The 14468-nt window shown below is 55.4% G+C and overlaps 2 protein-coding genes and 1 non-coding gene across 3 annotated transcripts; all 3 read right to left on the bottom strand.

Moving 5' to 3' along the window:
* Positions 1-202: 202 nt before the first annotated feature.
* Positions 203-9230, bottom strand: QC761_501690 (Type I Iterative PKS; the record flags this gene model as incomplete). The annotated part of the gene is made up of 4 exons (XM_062879405.1): positions 8982-9230; positions 5975-8695; positions 4832-5889; positions 203-4762 (listed from the first exon to the last, which is right to left on the bottom strand). Exons 2-4 carry the CDS (start codon positions 7986-7988, stop codon positions 203-205), a joined length of 7632 nt encoding a protein of 2543 aa, XP_062730439.1. The 5' UTR covers positions 7989-8695; positions 8982-9230.
* A 2286-nt stretch (positions 9231-11516) lies between these two features.
* QC761_501700 (uncharacterized protein) lies at positions 11517-12779 on the bottom strand (the record flags this gene model as incomplete). Its single annotated transcript, XM_062879406.1, has 1 exon — positions 11517-12779. One exon carries the CDS (start codon positions 12777-12779, stop codon positions 11517-11519), a length of 1263 nt encoding a protein of 420 aa, XP_062730438.1.
* A 1319-nt stretch (positions 12780-14098) lies between these two features.
* QC761_0074290 lies at positions 14099-14171 on the bottom strand. Its single transcript has one exon. It is a non-coding gene; the product is annotated as a tRNA-Arg (tRNA).
* Positions 14172-14468: the final 297 nt, after the last annotated feature.

Below are 14468 nucleotides of genomic sequence, written 5' to 3'. Positions count from 1 at the left end.
AATCCCTTCAGTATAACAAATAACGACACCTTTCCAGCCAACGTCCCAACCTCCTTTTGGTCATATATATGCAGAATCAATCCCCTCCTCCCCCCCCCCATCCCCCCAAACACACACACCGGAAAACTACACACTCTTCTGTTGTTACACGACTCCAATACTTGAACTCAACCATGACGACCAAAGAACCCAAACTCAACATCTACTCCTCCGCTGCCGTCGTCGCCACCGAATGCGTCTCCAACTCGGCACCAGAAACCACAGAGGTAGTGTGAGGCGTCGCCGAGGCATCACTAGGCACTCCCGTCGCCTCCAATCTCTGCTGCGTCGTCACGCGAACCGCCATGGTGGCCGCTGCAATCTCCCCGCACAACTGACTAATCGTCATGCCGCTGAGAATCTTCATCACCCCCACATCATGGCCCAGCGTCCTCCAGACCCATGATCGAATCTCCACTGCCGCCAGTGAATCAACACCCAACTCGACAATGCTCTGCTCGGCTGTCACAGTTCCCTCCGCCAGCTTGAGCTGATTCTGTAGTCTCTTGATAAACGCCGGGACGAGAATCTCGGCAACATCCTCCTCCGTCTCGCCGCGGCTAGTCTGCTCCTTCAAGCTCAGCTGCTGAGGCCCAGCGTCGCTTTCCTCGTCCCGATCATCACTGCCGCGAGTAAAGTGACAAAACCTCGGATCGCTGTGCCAGTGCAGGGTAGGCCGCCCGGCCGGGAACCGCCGCAACCCGGTAGTGATGTCGTAGATCTGATCCTCTGTCGGCTTTCCCGCAACAATAGCCTCGAGGAACATGTGATGAAGGTCCCGTTCCGAAATAGGCGGGTATCCCTCCCGCTCCAGACCCTCGTAGAGATTCTCCTTCTCGCGGTGCAAGAACCCCAGCCCGTAAATGACACCGATGTTGAGGATGGAACCGACAAACCCGCGGTGGCGTCTCGAGGCGGCGAGGCCGTTCATGTACATGTTGGCCGCTGCATAGTTAGACTGGCCGGCATGTCCGCCGACGGCCGCAAAGGACGAGGTCATGATGAAAAAGTCCATGTCGGGTGAGCAGAACGCGTCGTCGAGATTGCTGGAACCGATCGTCTTGGGCGCCATGACCCGCTGGAAGGACTCGATGGACATTTCAGAGAAGACGCGGTCGTCGAGAACCATGGCGCCGTTGACAACACCCCCGACGGGAGGGAATCTGAGCGTCTGTGCGATCTTGGTCTTCAAGGCGGTCACTTGCTCCATCTTGGTCACATCCAGCGTCTGAAACCTGAGTTGGACGCCCTTTCTCGTCAGCTCTTCTGCCCATCTTGGGGACCGCCGGGGCGGGTTCCGGCTCGCCAGGACAAGGTGGCGCGCCCCCTGTTGAGCCAAGAGCGTGCAGAGGCTCTGGCCAAAGTCCCTCGTCAGACCAACAAGAAGGTAGGTCTTTGATGGACTCAACAGCTGACGGCCATAAGGCGGGGTGATGATCTGTTGAACGTCCCTCTCGGCCTTCCAGTGAATGACCGAGAACGGCGCAACCGGCTCTGTACAGTCGACCAAGGCCGGTACAGAGAGGAGAGGGGAGACAGCACCATCGGCCAGTGTTTCCATCTTGGCAAGCGACAGGGTGACAGCTCCCTCCCAAATTCTATCAAGGTGTACGCATGCACCAGCATCGGGATTGACACCATCGACTTCCAAGTCTGCCGCTGGTCGCAAGAACGAGGAGAGATGGTGATACGCCGAGGGCTCCTCCACCGTGGCTTTGAACATCTCGGAGAGACGGCTCCCCTTGGGGAGCATATCCACAACCAAGGCGCGTTGCGGAAGGTTCAGATCCCTCATCCCGCGTCGAGAAAGCGCCGGGTGAAGAAAAGTCATCTCTGGTACCCGCCTGCAGCGCTCCTCGTCGGTCGAGAATATCTGGAACGAAATCCCCTGCTTGACACAGACGTCCTTGATGCACTCCTGGAACCGCTCGTCAGGCTCGATAACCAAGAGCGACTGTCCCCTGGCCTTCCACGAAATGCTGAGCGCCAGGAAATAGCGGACCAAAAGCCCAAAGAAGACCGGCTCGTTCAGACTGGGGATCGTAATCTCCGTACCCCATCTCGTTGGCATCATGATGTAGGAGGCATTGACTTTGGACAAAGCAACCGTGGTGGCGAGGGTCTTCGTATCGCGGCCAAGGCAGACGTAGGCCGACGGGAAAGAACTGAGCCCTGTGTTGAGCGCACCGACAGTGCTGTAGTTGACCTGAATACCAAAGAGCTCTCCTGGAGGGTCCGACGCAGACGCCAATCCCCACTCCTCTGCCCTGTACGGCCCGTTTCCTGGATGCCCTGGCAGAATTTCCACCACATTTTCCAAGGTGTTGCAAGGAGCTGTGACAATCCGCCGACCGGCGTTCGCGCGGTTGTTGCCTTTCTTCCACGGACGAACACGGGGAACCATGCGACGACCATCCTTGATGTGTATCTCTGGCTCCAGAACCCACAGAGGGTTTTCAACACTTGTGTGTTGAATCCTAGCGTACATGGCAAGGCGAAAAAAGGTCTCAGAGACGGCCTTGACGGCGGGATCGGTATTAACAGTCTCGAGGTCAAGGACTTGGAGGGTCAATCCTGGGATCTCAGCAGCGAGGGTGCGCGTGAAGCCCAGAGAAGCCGAATTGCCAGGGGTAGTAGTCCGGGCACTTTCCGTGACCCAAAGGATCACCATTTCTGGACGGAGTAGCTCCTTCAAGGCCTCCATCCGCTTCTCGTTCATGTTCAGCAGAAGGGGCTCATCCAGGTCGCAGAGGAGGATGACGGCTGTAAAGTTGGCAGCATGCCCGGGTGCCAAGTCGTCAAGGGACGCAACGGTAGTGATCAACCCGCAATGCGAAGCCAGTGCTGCAGTGACTTGCGAGGAGATGAATGATGTCCACAGCTGCTTGCCGCCAACAATCAGGAGTCTATTCATCAGACGTTCCGGGTCTGAGTCCTCGGAGGGAGGATACATCAGCAGCGCTTTCTCCAGAGACTGCGCTTGACGAACAATCAGAGAAAAGCCAGTGGCATAGTTCTGGGCCGAGTCCTCGCTGGAATTTTGAAATCCGCACTGATCGAGAAGGTCAGGCCAGTCAGGCGGTGTTGGGGACATCGACTGCAGAGAGACTGCACAGCTGATGGCACGACGGAGACGTTCCTCGAGAGGAGTCCTTGTAACCTGAATGAGCATCAGGAAGCCTCCAGGCCGCATCATGCTCCGAACGTGGCCGAGGACAGTGGCCGTGTTGTGAGGCTCGAATAGAGAAGTAGACAGAAGAACTAGGTCGTAGAGCTGGCCATTTGCTGGAACACCCGTGGTGAAATCGACTTTTTCGGTGATCACCTTCTCGCTCAGAGACTCGGAAAGCTGGATTCGATCGTTGAGATTCTCCTCAGGCCGAGAGCCGATGCGGTAGGATGCAAAGGAGGTGCCCAAGCCAGCCAGCACGTGCTCCGTCAACCCAAGCTCAGCATCTGTCAGTCCCAAGACGTGCATCGAGGCATACTTGTGGGATATTTGCTTCACCACTCTCGAAATATGACGCTGGAAGCTATGCGTCTGGCGAGCTTCTTCAAACACTGTAGGAAGCATGCCAGCCATCACATCCGGAACTTTCCGGCCCAATCTGCGGACCAGATTCAAAGCCGAATAGTATGGCGAGGATAGAATGAACCGATCAAGAGACTCCTCTGTCTCATCCGACCAGGTGCTTGTGGCGCGGCCCAGCTCTGCTCGGCTGGCGATGGACGCAGAAACGAGGTGCGAGCCCGGACTTGGACACACTGCAGTGGCTGGCAGTCTCTTGGTGTAAAAAGAAGCGACGCGCTCGCAGGACTCGGCAAGCATGGGGCTCGCGTGGTGAACGTCTTCGTCTGCGGCGGACACGATAGCGTCTTCGGGATCAAGGTCCAGCTGTGTGGTAAGGTACAGCTCGTAGTCATCCTCGGGATTGGTAGGGCCAAACGACCCAACTTTGAGTCCCTCAATCTGTATCTCCTGCTTGCCTTCATCATTAAATATCTCGATGTCGGCAGTGAAGGAGGCCGGGGCGCTCCTCGTGCATGGTGTAGCCTGCGTCTTATGCGCATCAACCACCAGCGTGTCGCTCCGTGCTTGGGCATTGCACAGTGATAGGTTCATGCGAATGTTCTCGATCTCCACTGGCAAGAATGGTGTCCAGATGGCACCGTCGCCAGGCGAAGACATTGTGACAAAGGCCGTTTGGAGACAGCTGTCCAAGGTGGCGGGGCTGAGGCCAAGCCTTGTAGTGTCGTCGGGGTGAACTCTCCTCAGGGAACCCGACGCAAAATCAAACCGACGGTCGAGTGCTTGTAGCCCTCGGAATGGGCCAGTGTACCTCAAGCCTGTCCCGGCCATCATGGCATAGAAAGCCTCGGGGTTGGCGCTCAGTGTTTCCGCTCTCGTCGCTGGCCGCGTTGGCAACAGATTGGGATGTGGTGCGCCAGACGTGATGGCGACCCGGCAACTAAAGTTCTTTTTCACGTCGGTGCGGCCGTCGGCAACGGTTGAAGTCAGCAGAAACGAAGCCTCCCATGTGTCTGGCGTCTCTTTCTCAATGATCAAAGAGGAGAGAACTTCGACCCCGGGCGAATTAGGATCAAACGTGATGCCTTTGTAGAACTTGAGATCGCGAAGCTCGATCACAGAAATTGCTACCTCTGGCGCAGCGGCTTTGGCAGCATCAACCGCCATGATGATGTAGGCTGACGCGGGGAGTAGCTGTCAACAATTCTTGTTAGTACACGGTCAAGTTTTACAAAGACAGTAGAACTTAGATCTGTGACCTACCGATTGACCCTGGAACGCATGGTGCCTGGCCCAAGTGAGCTTCTCAAACTTCAGAATGTTCCGCCATCGAAGTAGGTACCGCGAATCGTCTCGAGTGCGTACCCCAAGCAGTTCGTGAGGCATGGCCAACCTGAAGTGATACTGTCGAGATAGTCTCGACTCTCTCCAATGAATCTGTGAATGGTCCCATGGGTAACTGGGAGCACCTTGAATCCGCGTGTTGATCAGCTCGGGCTGTACGGAACCCAGGACGAATTGCCGAATGTGAGAGTTGTAAGCCCCAAACTGGGCCCATATCCAGCCGAGAAACTCGCCAAACGCCTCCCGGTCGTCCATCCCCCTGTTGAGGAGTCCAGTATAGGGCAAAGTTGCTTCTGTTCCCAAGCTCTCTCGGATCGCTTCAAAGACTGGCCCCCTAAGAGTGCAATGGGGCCCGACCTCTATCACTCCGTCGAACGGTCCATTTTTGTCCAAGGCGGTACTCATAGCCTCGTAAAACAGCACCGGCTTCATCATGTTGTCACGCCAGTAGGTGCCCTTCAAATCCGCCGCCTCGGGCTCCCCAGTGCCAGACACAGTCGAAATCCAGGCGGTTCCATTGTTCTGAGCCCGCGGTGAGATGTTGCACGATTTGATCGCTTCCAGATACTTTATTGACGGAACCTCCATGTGGGGTGAATGGTAAGCCGTGTCGACGTTGAGTATCCGTGCTAGCAACCTCTTGCCCTTAAGATACTTGCAGGCCTCATGAATCAAGTCAAGATCACCTGAAAGCGTGACAACCATGGGCGAGTTGCTGGCGGCAATGCAGAGTCCTGGGCTGTACTCTCTTCTAGCACAGAAATCGGCGGCCTCCTCCATTGACATGCCTGCAACTAGCATCCCCCCTTTGACGCCCCCGGCTCCGCAGGCGAGGTTCACGTCCATTCCACGGTAGTAAGCAATCAGAATAGCATCTCTGGCACCGATCCGGCCGGCGGCATATGCAGCACCGATTTCCCCAGACGAGTGGCCGACCACCGTGTGGAAGCTAATCTCGATCGAGTGTAACAAGTCCACTGTTCGGAAGCAGTGTTAGCAAAGCAGATCCGGCAGCTTCTTCAGAACTGAACAGAGAATCCATGCACAGGCAAGGTGTCTTACCTAAAGCAATCTGAATGGCGGTACACAGAGGCTGCGAGATTGTCGACCTATGAACCCTCGAAAGACCCTCGTCCGCCGATATCTCGTGTTCCAAGCTCCAGGGAGGTGGATGTGGGCACTGCCGCAGAATCCCGTCCAACTGTCGAATAGAATCACGATAGACCTTGCTTGTCACAAGCAGACCCCGAGACATGGTGGCCCATTGCGCTCCCTGGCCCGTGAAGATCCCCAGCAACTTGGGCTTCTGATGTTCTGGTTTCACGCGACACATAGTGGCAACCGGTGGCGGCGTCTCTCGTTTGTCGGTTGTTTTCAGCTTCTTTCGAGGGGGCTCAGGCGGGGCGTCTGGTATCTTCAGGAATCGCGCCAGCTTCCCAAGAAGCCTTTCCGTTGTTGTACCCGCAAAGGACACTCTGTGAGCAAAGGCTGTGCGGCGGGCGTAGGTGTGCCATGACAGCTCTTCGGTTGAGGCACCGGGGTTCTTGAGGAGGTGATCGTAATAGGTTTGCACGACAGCTACCAGGGACTTTTCGGATTTGGCAGAGAGTACCAAAGGGAGGCAAATACGATTGACTCTAGGCCCGACTGACCCGGTGGGGATGGGGCGAGGGACGTGGGAACTTGACACGAAGTTCTCGTCGTGGATGGCTGGAACGTACTGCTCAACAATCGCATGGGCATTGGTGCCGCCGAAACCGAACGAGTTGACGCTGGCTCTTTTCGGTTGTCCTGGCTGGACCGCTGGCCATGGGACGGGGCTTGTTGGGACGACCAAGTGGCTGGCATATTCGGCAACCTGCGGGCTCAACCGATCTAGATGTAGGTTTGGAGGAATGGTATCATGGCGCATGCTCTCGACAACCTTGAATAACCCTGCGAGACCTGCCGACCCCTCAGTGTGGCCAATGACCGTCTTCACTGAGCCAACCAGAAGCCGAGGCCTTTCCGCGGGCGGGATCAAGTCTGTTGACGGCCCAGCTCGAAGCTCACCCGAGAAGAAGGCATGTTCGATGGCGCGGGCTTCCTTGGGGTCACCTGCAGCCGTTCCAGCCCCATGACACTCAAAATACTGACAGCGGTCCTCGAGGGTGTTGATATCTAGGCCGGCTCGTCGATATGTGTCCTGAATAAGCTGTGCTTGCGCTTCCCAGTTGGGCATCGTGATCCCTGTCGTCCTGCCATCCGAATTGACACCGGTTTCCCGAATAACGGCGAGAATGTGGTCGCCACTGGCCAGGGCTTTGCTCAGGGGACGGACAAACATAGCCGCAATTCCTTCGCCGCGGGCATAGCCATCGGCATTGGCGTCAAACATGTTGCAGTGACCGGAGGGACTGAGCATGTGTAGGCTGGACTCGACGATGAACTGCTCAGGGGTCAGGATGAGGTTGGCACCAGCCACGCAAGCCATTTCGCAATCGCCCGACCGAAGACTCAAGACAGCTTGGTGGAGGGCTACCAGGCTGGATGAACAGGCCGTGTCGATCGTCATGGAGGGCCCCTTGAAGTTGAAAAAGTACGAGAGCCGGTTGGAGACCATGGACCGCGCATTGCCCGTGGCATAGTACTGGCTTGTGGTGAGCTCGTCCCTCTGTGAGAGGGTGTCGTAGTCGGCCGTCATCACACCGGCAAACACACCAACACGGGCACCCGCATGCTGCTGGAGAGAGTACCCGGCCGACTCGAGGGCCTCGTACACCACTTCTAGAAGCAACCGCTGCTGGGGGTCGATTGCTTCGGCTTCTTTGGGCGTGACGCTGAAGAAGCTGGCGTCAAACAGCCGGGGGTCGTAGTCCAGGAAGTATCCACGGGCAGAATTCGTCGTGCCGGGGAACTCGCCATCTGGGTGGTAGAAGGCGTCGACATGGAATCTTCCCGCGGGCACGCGCTCCGAGAGGTCCCTCGGGTTCGCAAGCAGTTGCCACAGGCGCGAGGGGGAGCTCGCGCCTCCCGGGAACCGGCACGCGGAGCCGATGATGGCGATGGGCTCAGCGCCACAGGGCGAGGACGGCATTTTTGAAGGGGTGCCCCGTAGTGGTTTACAGTCTTGAAACCGTATTATCGTTGGAAAGACAAGAACTGAAAGGAGGGAAAGGACCGGGTTGCTGGGGGTATCGACAATCTGATTAAAAGAAAAACCGCAATCAAAGACAGCAATGAAAGAAAAATGATGCTGTAAGCTAGGTGGATCAGCGGCTCGCCAAACAAATTGAGCTGGTCCAGCAAAGAACGATGAGAAAAGGAGACCGAGCAAGTGAATTGTTTGCCTGTAAAGCAAAAAGACGTCGTCGTAGGTGCCAAACAAGGATAGTGAATAGCTGCTTGGGAACAGGATCAAGGGCTTTCAAAAGCCTGGGAGGTAGGTGGTGGATTGCTTTAACAGTCAGTTGGTCAGGATCGGAGTGAGACGGCAATGGTGAAAAGAACGATAGCCTGGTGGGGGAAAAAAAGGAAAAATTTGAACGGGCCTCCAGGAGCAACAAGCAACCAAAAGCACGCTCTTGGTCGAAGCTAGGTCTACTGGAGCGGTTGACTACCCATGTGGACACCAGGAAGGGGGGTATGCGCACTGCCCTTGGCTCCGTACCATGTTAGAATGCTTGGTGACAGTTGCGATCTCTCTCGTGGTGGCAATGGATCAGGTGAATGGAGACATGTTCAGATTACACTGATGCCCCTAAGAGCGCAACTCGCCGGACAGCCAGACCCTGCCAGAAATACCTGGTAGGCAGGATTAGCACACAAGGAAAAGCTCGAGTGTCTACCCAACGTATGTATGGGGGAACACTGGGCCAAACATGGGCGCTAGCAGGCCACCCATGGGCTCCTTCTAGCAACCTAGAACTGGAAGGTTGGACACTGCCATGGGTTGAACTAGGAGCAGCCTTGCCAGAGCCCCGCAGCTTCCCAGCTACAGATTCATCTCACACCACCCACACCCATCGCCGATCAACGGCATCGTCCTCGGTTTTGGTAGGATACAGTCGGAGACTTGGAAAGGACTTACCATGATGACAGTGCGGTTTTCTAGGACCGCTGACACGACAGGATGATCTCCTCACCACCTATGACGATGGCGACCGCAAGCTACCTCCACAAGAACAACTACAGTGTGGGGGATTGGTGGAAGGGGCAGGTGAAATACTTGGCAGCGGTCAGTTGGCCTAAGCCGAGCAGCAGAACGAAAAGGCGTGACGGCGACCGGTGCTTCCCAGGAACGATGGAGCCAGTCTGTGTCTTTCCTCAAAGAGCATCCCACCTCAATGCTCGCGACGGAAGGACAGAAGGTTACTTGTGAGAATCATGGTTTGGGGATGGCCTTTTGGGTTTCCCCGTGCTACCTAGGACAAGTCTCCATCATGGTGCTGCCAACTGAGAGAGACATCTGAAATTAAATGCAACAAGGCATCCATCTCTCACAGTGCCTTGTCGAACCCAGGTTCCCTTTCCGTGTGCGAGACCTTTCGTCTGGGAAGGCTGAAGGCGAGCCCTCCAGAACCTCCATCCAATCTAGTCCAGGAACCAAGCATCGATGCAGAGTGCCACATCGTGTACACGTGCCAAGGAAGATACAGAATTCAATAGCCCAAAACGGACTCGGGGCAGACATTGTGGTCCTGTCTGGGAGTGGTGTAAGGATGAAGCCGATGACTGATGGCCCAGCGGGGTTTAGCTCGAAGATGGGCCACGAGCTGGTGCAGCAAGGCAACATCGGAGACGCATGACACATGCCAGGGAGTGGTACCAGATACGGCATGCAATGCTGCTTGTGGACGGTATCAGGCACGGCTTAATCTCTAACAATCCATGTCCAGGATGCGAAGGGGCTGCTCCCGTCGTCATGTTTGTGCGAGTGGCAAGGGGGCGTCTTGTGTCATCGGCCGCCGTTGTACCTGCTTGAGACTCCGAGGTGATTTGGACGGCCCTACGTTCTACCGCAACGCCCTCCAGCGCACGGCAACCCAAGGTAGGCTGCTGGGAAAGACCAGCTCCCCTTGTCGATCACGGATCGCAATCGTATCTGACAGCAGCCGCGGGACTACCTGATCGGGAAAACACCAACCAACTCTTGGTGAGGTCAATGTGTACCGCTATATCCGTTAGGTCTCCCCAATTAGCAGTCATGATCGCCGGGTCACCAGTCACCAGTCAAAGACGGGGAAGCCGGCCGCCGAAATACAACCGAACTGGGCATTTTAGCATTCGAGCCATCGTATCAAGATGCCGGCTGTGATAAGGTGACATGATGGACGAGCGGGACAGGATAACGGCTGGTTAGTTGTGAAGGATCAGCAGTACTGGAAGACGCTTACGTGAATGAAGCTCCGGCCGGGGCTGCAACTGAAGCACGCTCAATCGTTTCGGCCGGAAGAAATCCCACGCGTCCTCCGTAATATGTTCGAGAAAAACACACCGGAGATTCGGGACTCATCCCCACAAACGTTCGTTATTAGTTCGGACAATATACAGATATATCAAGACTTATGGCCATTGACCACACCACAGTCCACCGGGCACTCGGTTGGAGGTATTAGTAGCCCACATAAGCCTATGAACTGGCAGAAGCAAAGAACACAAAGGGATGTTGTGGCTTGGAGAGGCGATCGAACCCGCCAGCTCGGTTCGGCCCGCACAAAGGAGCTTGGCAATGTTACACGCAAATCTCAACGCTGTGTGACCTGGGGGCAAAGGGATTCTGGTTCCAGATTCGCCCTTAAAGCATTCAGCTTGACGTCTGCCAGGATCAGTCAAGATCAGAAAGTGCCATCTTCGACATGCTTCTACCGAGGTCTCAGCCAGCAACTCCTCGCGCAACCTTCCAAGAGCTTCAACACTGGCTGTTTGCAGGGAACAGTCCTCCTGACAAGACTCGGCCCGGTTTTTCACAGCTGAGAGTCAGGAGGCACAAGACATCCCGTGAGAGATGCTAATCCCCTCACTACTCGGGTTAAATAGCGGTTCCGAGGCAACGATGAATGGCGTCGTGTATAGCAACAGCGGGGGTGCTGGGCGACGAGGCTTCTGGCATGCTGGAACTTCAGTTGGGTTTCTGTGTGATGGAAACAGGAGCCGAGCATAGCACGACCAAAAAAGGGGCGGAAATAACGCGCAGCTGAACTGTGTCGTATGGCTTCAAACTCTTGATTTGAAATCAAGAAGTCTTATGCCGTGGAATTGGAGGTGGGAGCTGACGTGGTCTGCAATGTATCAGAAACAACAAGATGTTGAAGACATCATTGAGGGCCTCCAAGCCCAAATTGCCACTGCTGCCAGGGCTCTCAGCCACCCGAACGCCATTGATAGTGGGGCTTCAGCACCTACAACGCAGGGGCACCATGCCGTGGCTTGCTTCAGCACGTCCGCGGTCCAGATTGTCACCTACACCTATGTCGTCTTCGAAAGTTGTGTGAGTCTAGCATCAACCATCAACCTGTCAACGGCTACGCGCATCCAATCTAGGTGTCAGAAGATGTGCTTATTCTCGAGGTGAGTACTCCATATGCTACAATACCCTCTACCTAGTTCCTATCCCAATCGTTCACTATTTTGCTTCCTCGTCGCTGACATCACCCGTCGCAAAGAGCTCCAGGAATATCCTCGACCTGTCGACACCCTGCTCGAGCAATGTGCGGCGAACATCGATCATGAATGCCTCGGGACCACAAATGTAGTACTCGGCTCGAGAGTCACCCAGGAACAAACCGCGCTCCTTGTCCAACTTTGCCAGATCCAGCCGCATGTCTCCAAACTCGTAGTGTACCCCAGCGCGGTCCTCAGGGCCAAGCGTGCGCAGGAACACATTGGCCGACACGTTCTCGTTCTCGCGACAGATACGCCGGATATCGTCAGCAAACGGCTGTGCCGCGCTCGATCGTGATGAATGGATCCATGATGCTGGTCTCTTGGACCCCGCAGACACGAGGCTGTCAAGGATGGCCTTGAGCGGTGTCGCACCAACGCCGGCGGATACCAAAACGACCGGGACACCCTCCTTGCTTGCGTCCTGGGGGTCCACAAAGAACTCGCCCTGTGGATGCGACAGCTCGACCTCGTCGCCCACGGCGTACTGGTCGTGCAACATGTTGGAAACAAGGGCAGGGGCGCTCGGCTCGAGGGCCTCCTCTCGCTTGACGCTGATGCGGTAGTACTCTCCCTTTCTCGGCGCTTCGCTCAGGCTGTACTGTCTGCTCTGCAGGTACCCAAGCTCGGGCACCGGCACCTGCAAGCTGACGTACTGACCCGGCATGTACTTGGGTAGTGGCGTGGCCCCATCGCTGGGGGCGAGATAGAAGCTCGTGATGGTGCTGCTCTCTGGTACCTTCTGGGTGATGCGGAACTTGCGCCAGCCGACCCAGCCGTCGGCGGCGTTCGACTTGTACATCTCGCCTTCGCGGTTGATGAAGACCTGGGCAAGGACACCATAGGCGGCAATCCAGGCGTCGACGATGTCGGCGGTGGCTGCGTCACCGAGGACTTGACCGATGGCTTGGATCAGGTACTTTCCGACGATGTCGTATTGCTCAGGGGTTACTTGGAGGGAAACATGCTTGTGGGCGATGCGTTCCACGGCATGTGTCAGCTTGGGGAGGTCGTCGATATACGTCGCATAAGCCAGAACAGCGCCGGCAAGTGCTCGTGGCTGTCGACCTGTTGTTTGGCTGGTGGTGCTGAAAAAGTTGTGAAGTGCTGGAACATCTCCGATGAGGTTGTTGTAGAAGGTGGTGGTGATGGTTACGCCGTGTTCTTTGAGGACTGGCGCTGTCGCCTTGACAATGGCGATCTGCTCGGGAGTGATGGCTGCCATGGTGAAGGATATCCAGTGGTCTATCTGACTTGGGAAAGCTTAATGAGTGGCTATTGGAAGGGGAGACTGAAGTTAGAAGTCTTGACAAGTGTAGCGTCTCAGATTCCCAACGGTCGGCTCAAGTGGGGAACTGGGGAAATCTGGGGATATGCGTTGCGACTCTGGTCCACTCTAGAGTTGATGGTTTGGGATATTGAGATTGTTTTCCATGGACCATGGAAGGGTATTTATCCTTCTCAACATCCTGTTGTTCTCTCTACCTTTCTGTCATCCCATTGCCGCCCGAAATCCCTTGCCTTCCTTCACTTCCCCAGCCATTGCGCAGAGCTTTCTTGGTCTCGCCTAGGGGGTGTGGTACGATACCGAGTGCCGTACGATCGACATTGACAAGCGCATCTCCGAGGGCCGATGCTCCAACAAGACCGTTTTTTTCTTGCGAGTTGCAAAACAATTCTCCCGGCTGGGCAATTCCTGCAATATCCCTCGTGTGGACATTTGAGGCTCGATCAGCTGGATCAGCTCACTATTGCTAACAGGAAGGCCGAGTCAGCAGTTGCCAGTAACAATTGCATCTCCGCGGCGGGAACACCCGTTCCTCTCGGAACCCACTGATCGCAGTGGGGCTCTGCTGAACTCCCGTCAACATGTCGACGATTCCCGGCTTTGGCATTTGTCATTTTACCACATGGCAAAGCAGGGCGCAGCTTGCCGCCCTCTTTTATTTTTGTCTTGTTGTTATTCTAGACCCGGTGCTTCCGAGCATTGTCTTCCCCAAGGCGTGGATAACATTCCCCCAGAAATCCCACGAAACCACTCCTCCGTGCTGATGGTCATGGTGCTACGGGCACACTGATGTCCCCATCCTCAACTACCCTGAAAGGACCTGATAACAGAACACAGATCGCTGCACGACGTCCTCCCATGCAACCACCAATACACCAGTAACCCTTCTTGATTGGCATTGACACCTGCAACCTTATCTTGACGTTGCTGTCACACATAGCGTTTGGGCGATCTTTGCCAGAACTGAATCGTGGAGGGTGCGACTTGGAATTGGGGGTTAGGGTTGATGGCAGCCCCTTATCTCCAAATATCTTCCTACCCAGGTCAAACCGGTGCCGAGAAGGTATTCTTCCTGACTGCTTGAGCTCTGAAGTCTACTGTCATCTGGGCTGTTTTTCCCTACTTGGAAACCCCAGCCCATGATTCGGTGGTGGCCCCACTCGCTCCAGGGTTGATATCGACAAGGAACACCCACGCACAAATTCTGCATGTCAAACTTGAAGCCTCTACCCTGGAGGCAAACACCATCACAGCAAGGTCTGCTGGCGTAATTGGAAGCGCGTCTGACTACGAATCAGGAGGTTCCAGGTTCGAGCCCTGGGTGGATCGTCGTGTTCGCTTGAGCTTGGGTTCAAGAGCAAGGGAGATATTTTTGATGCTTTTTCGCTCTTGGTTGACATAGCTGCTATCACCTCAACTCTAAAAGTTACAAAGTAGCAATGTTCCTGGTTTCTTTTTGACCTCCTGCCGGTCGGGAAAGTGACGTGACAAGGGTTATAGCATGTGTCCTCAGTTGAGATGCTATACGTAACCTATGAACAACAGTCGTATGCGGCTGATATGTGTGGAGAGTGTAGGTTGCTGTTATCTCTGGTGACGAGGCGTGCGAGTAGGAGGTCATGTAAA

This window comes from Podospora bellae-mahoneyi, chromosome 5 (genome assembly GCF_035222275.1).
Source record: "Podospora bellae-mahoneyi strain CBS 112042 chromosome 5, whole genome shotgun sequence".
In the NCBI taxonomy this organism is placed as follows: domain Eukaryota; kingdom Fungi; phylum Ascomycota; class Sordariomycetes; order Sordariales; family Podosporaceae; genus Podospora; species Podospora bellae-mahoneyi.
The sequence above is the reverse complement of the archived record's forward strand: the minus strand, read 5'-3'. Positions and strand labels throughout refer to the sequence as shown.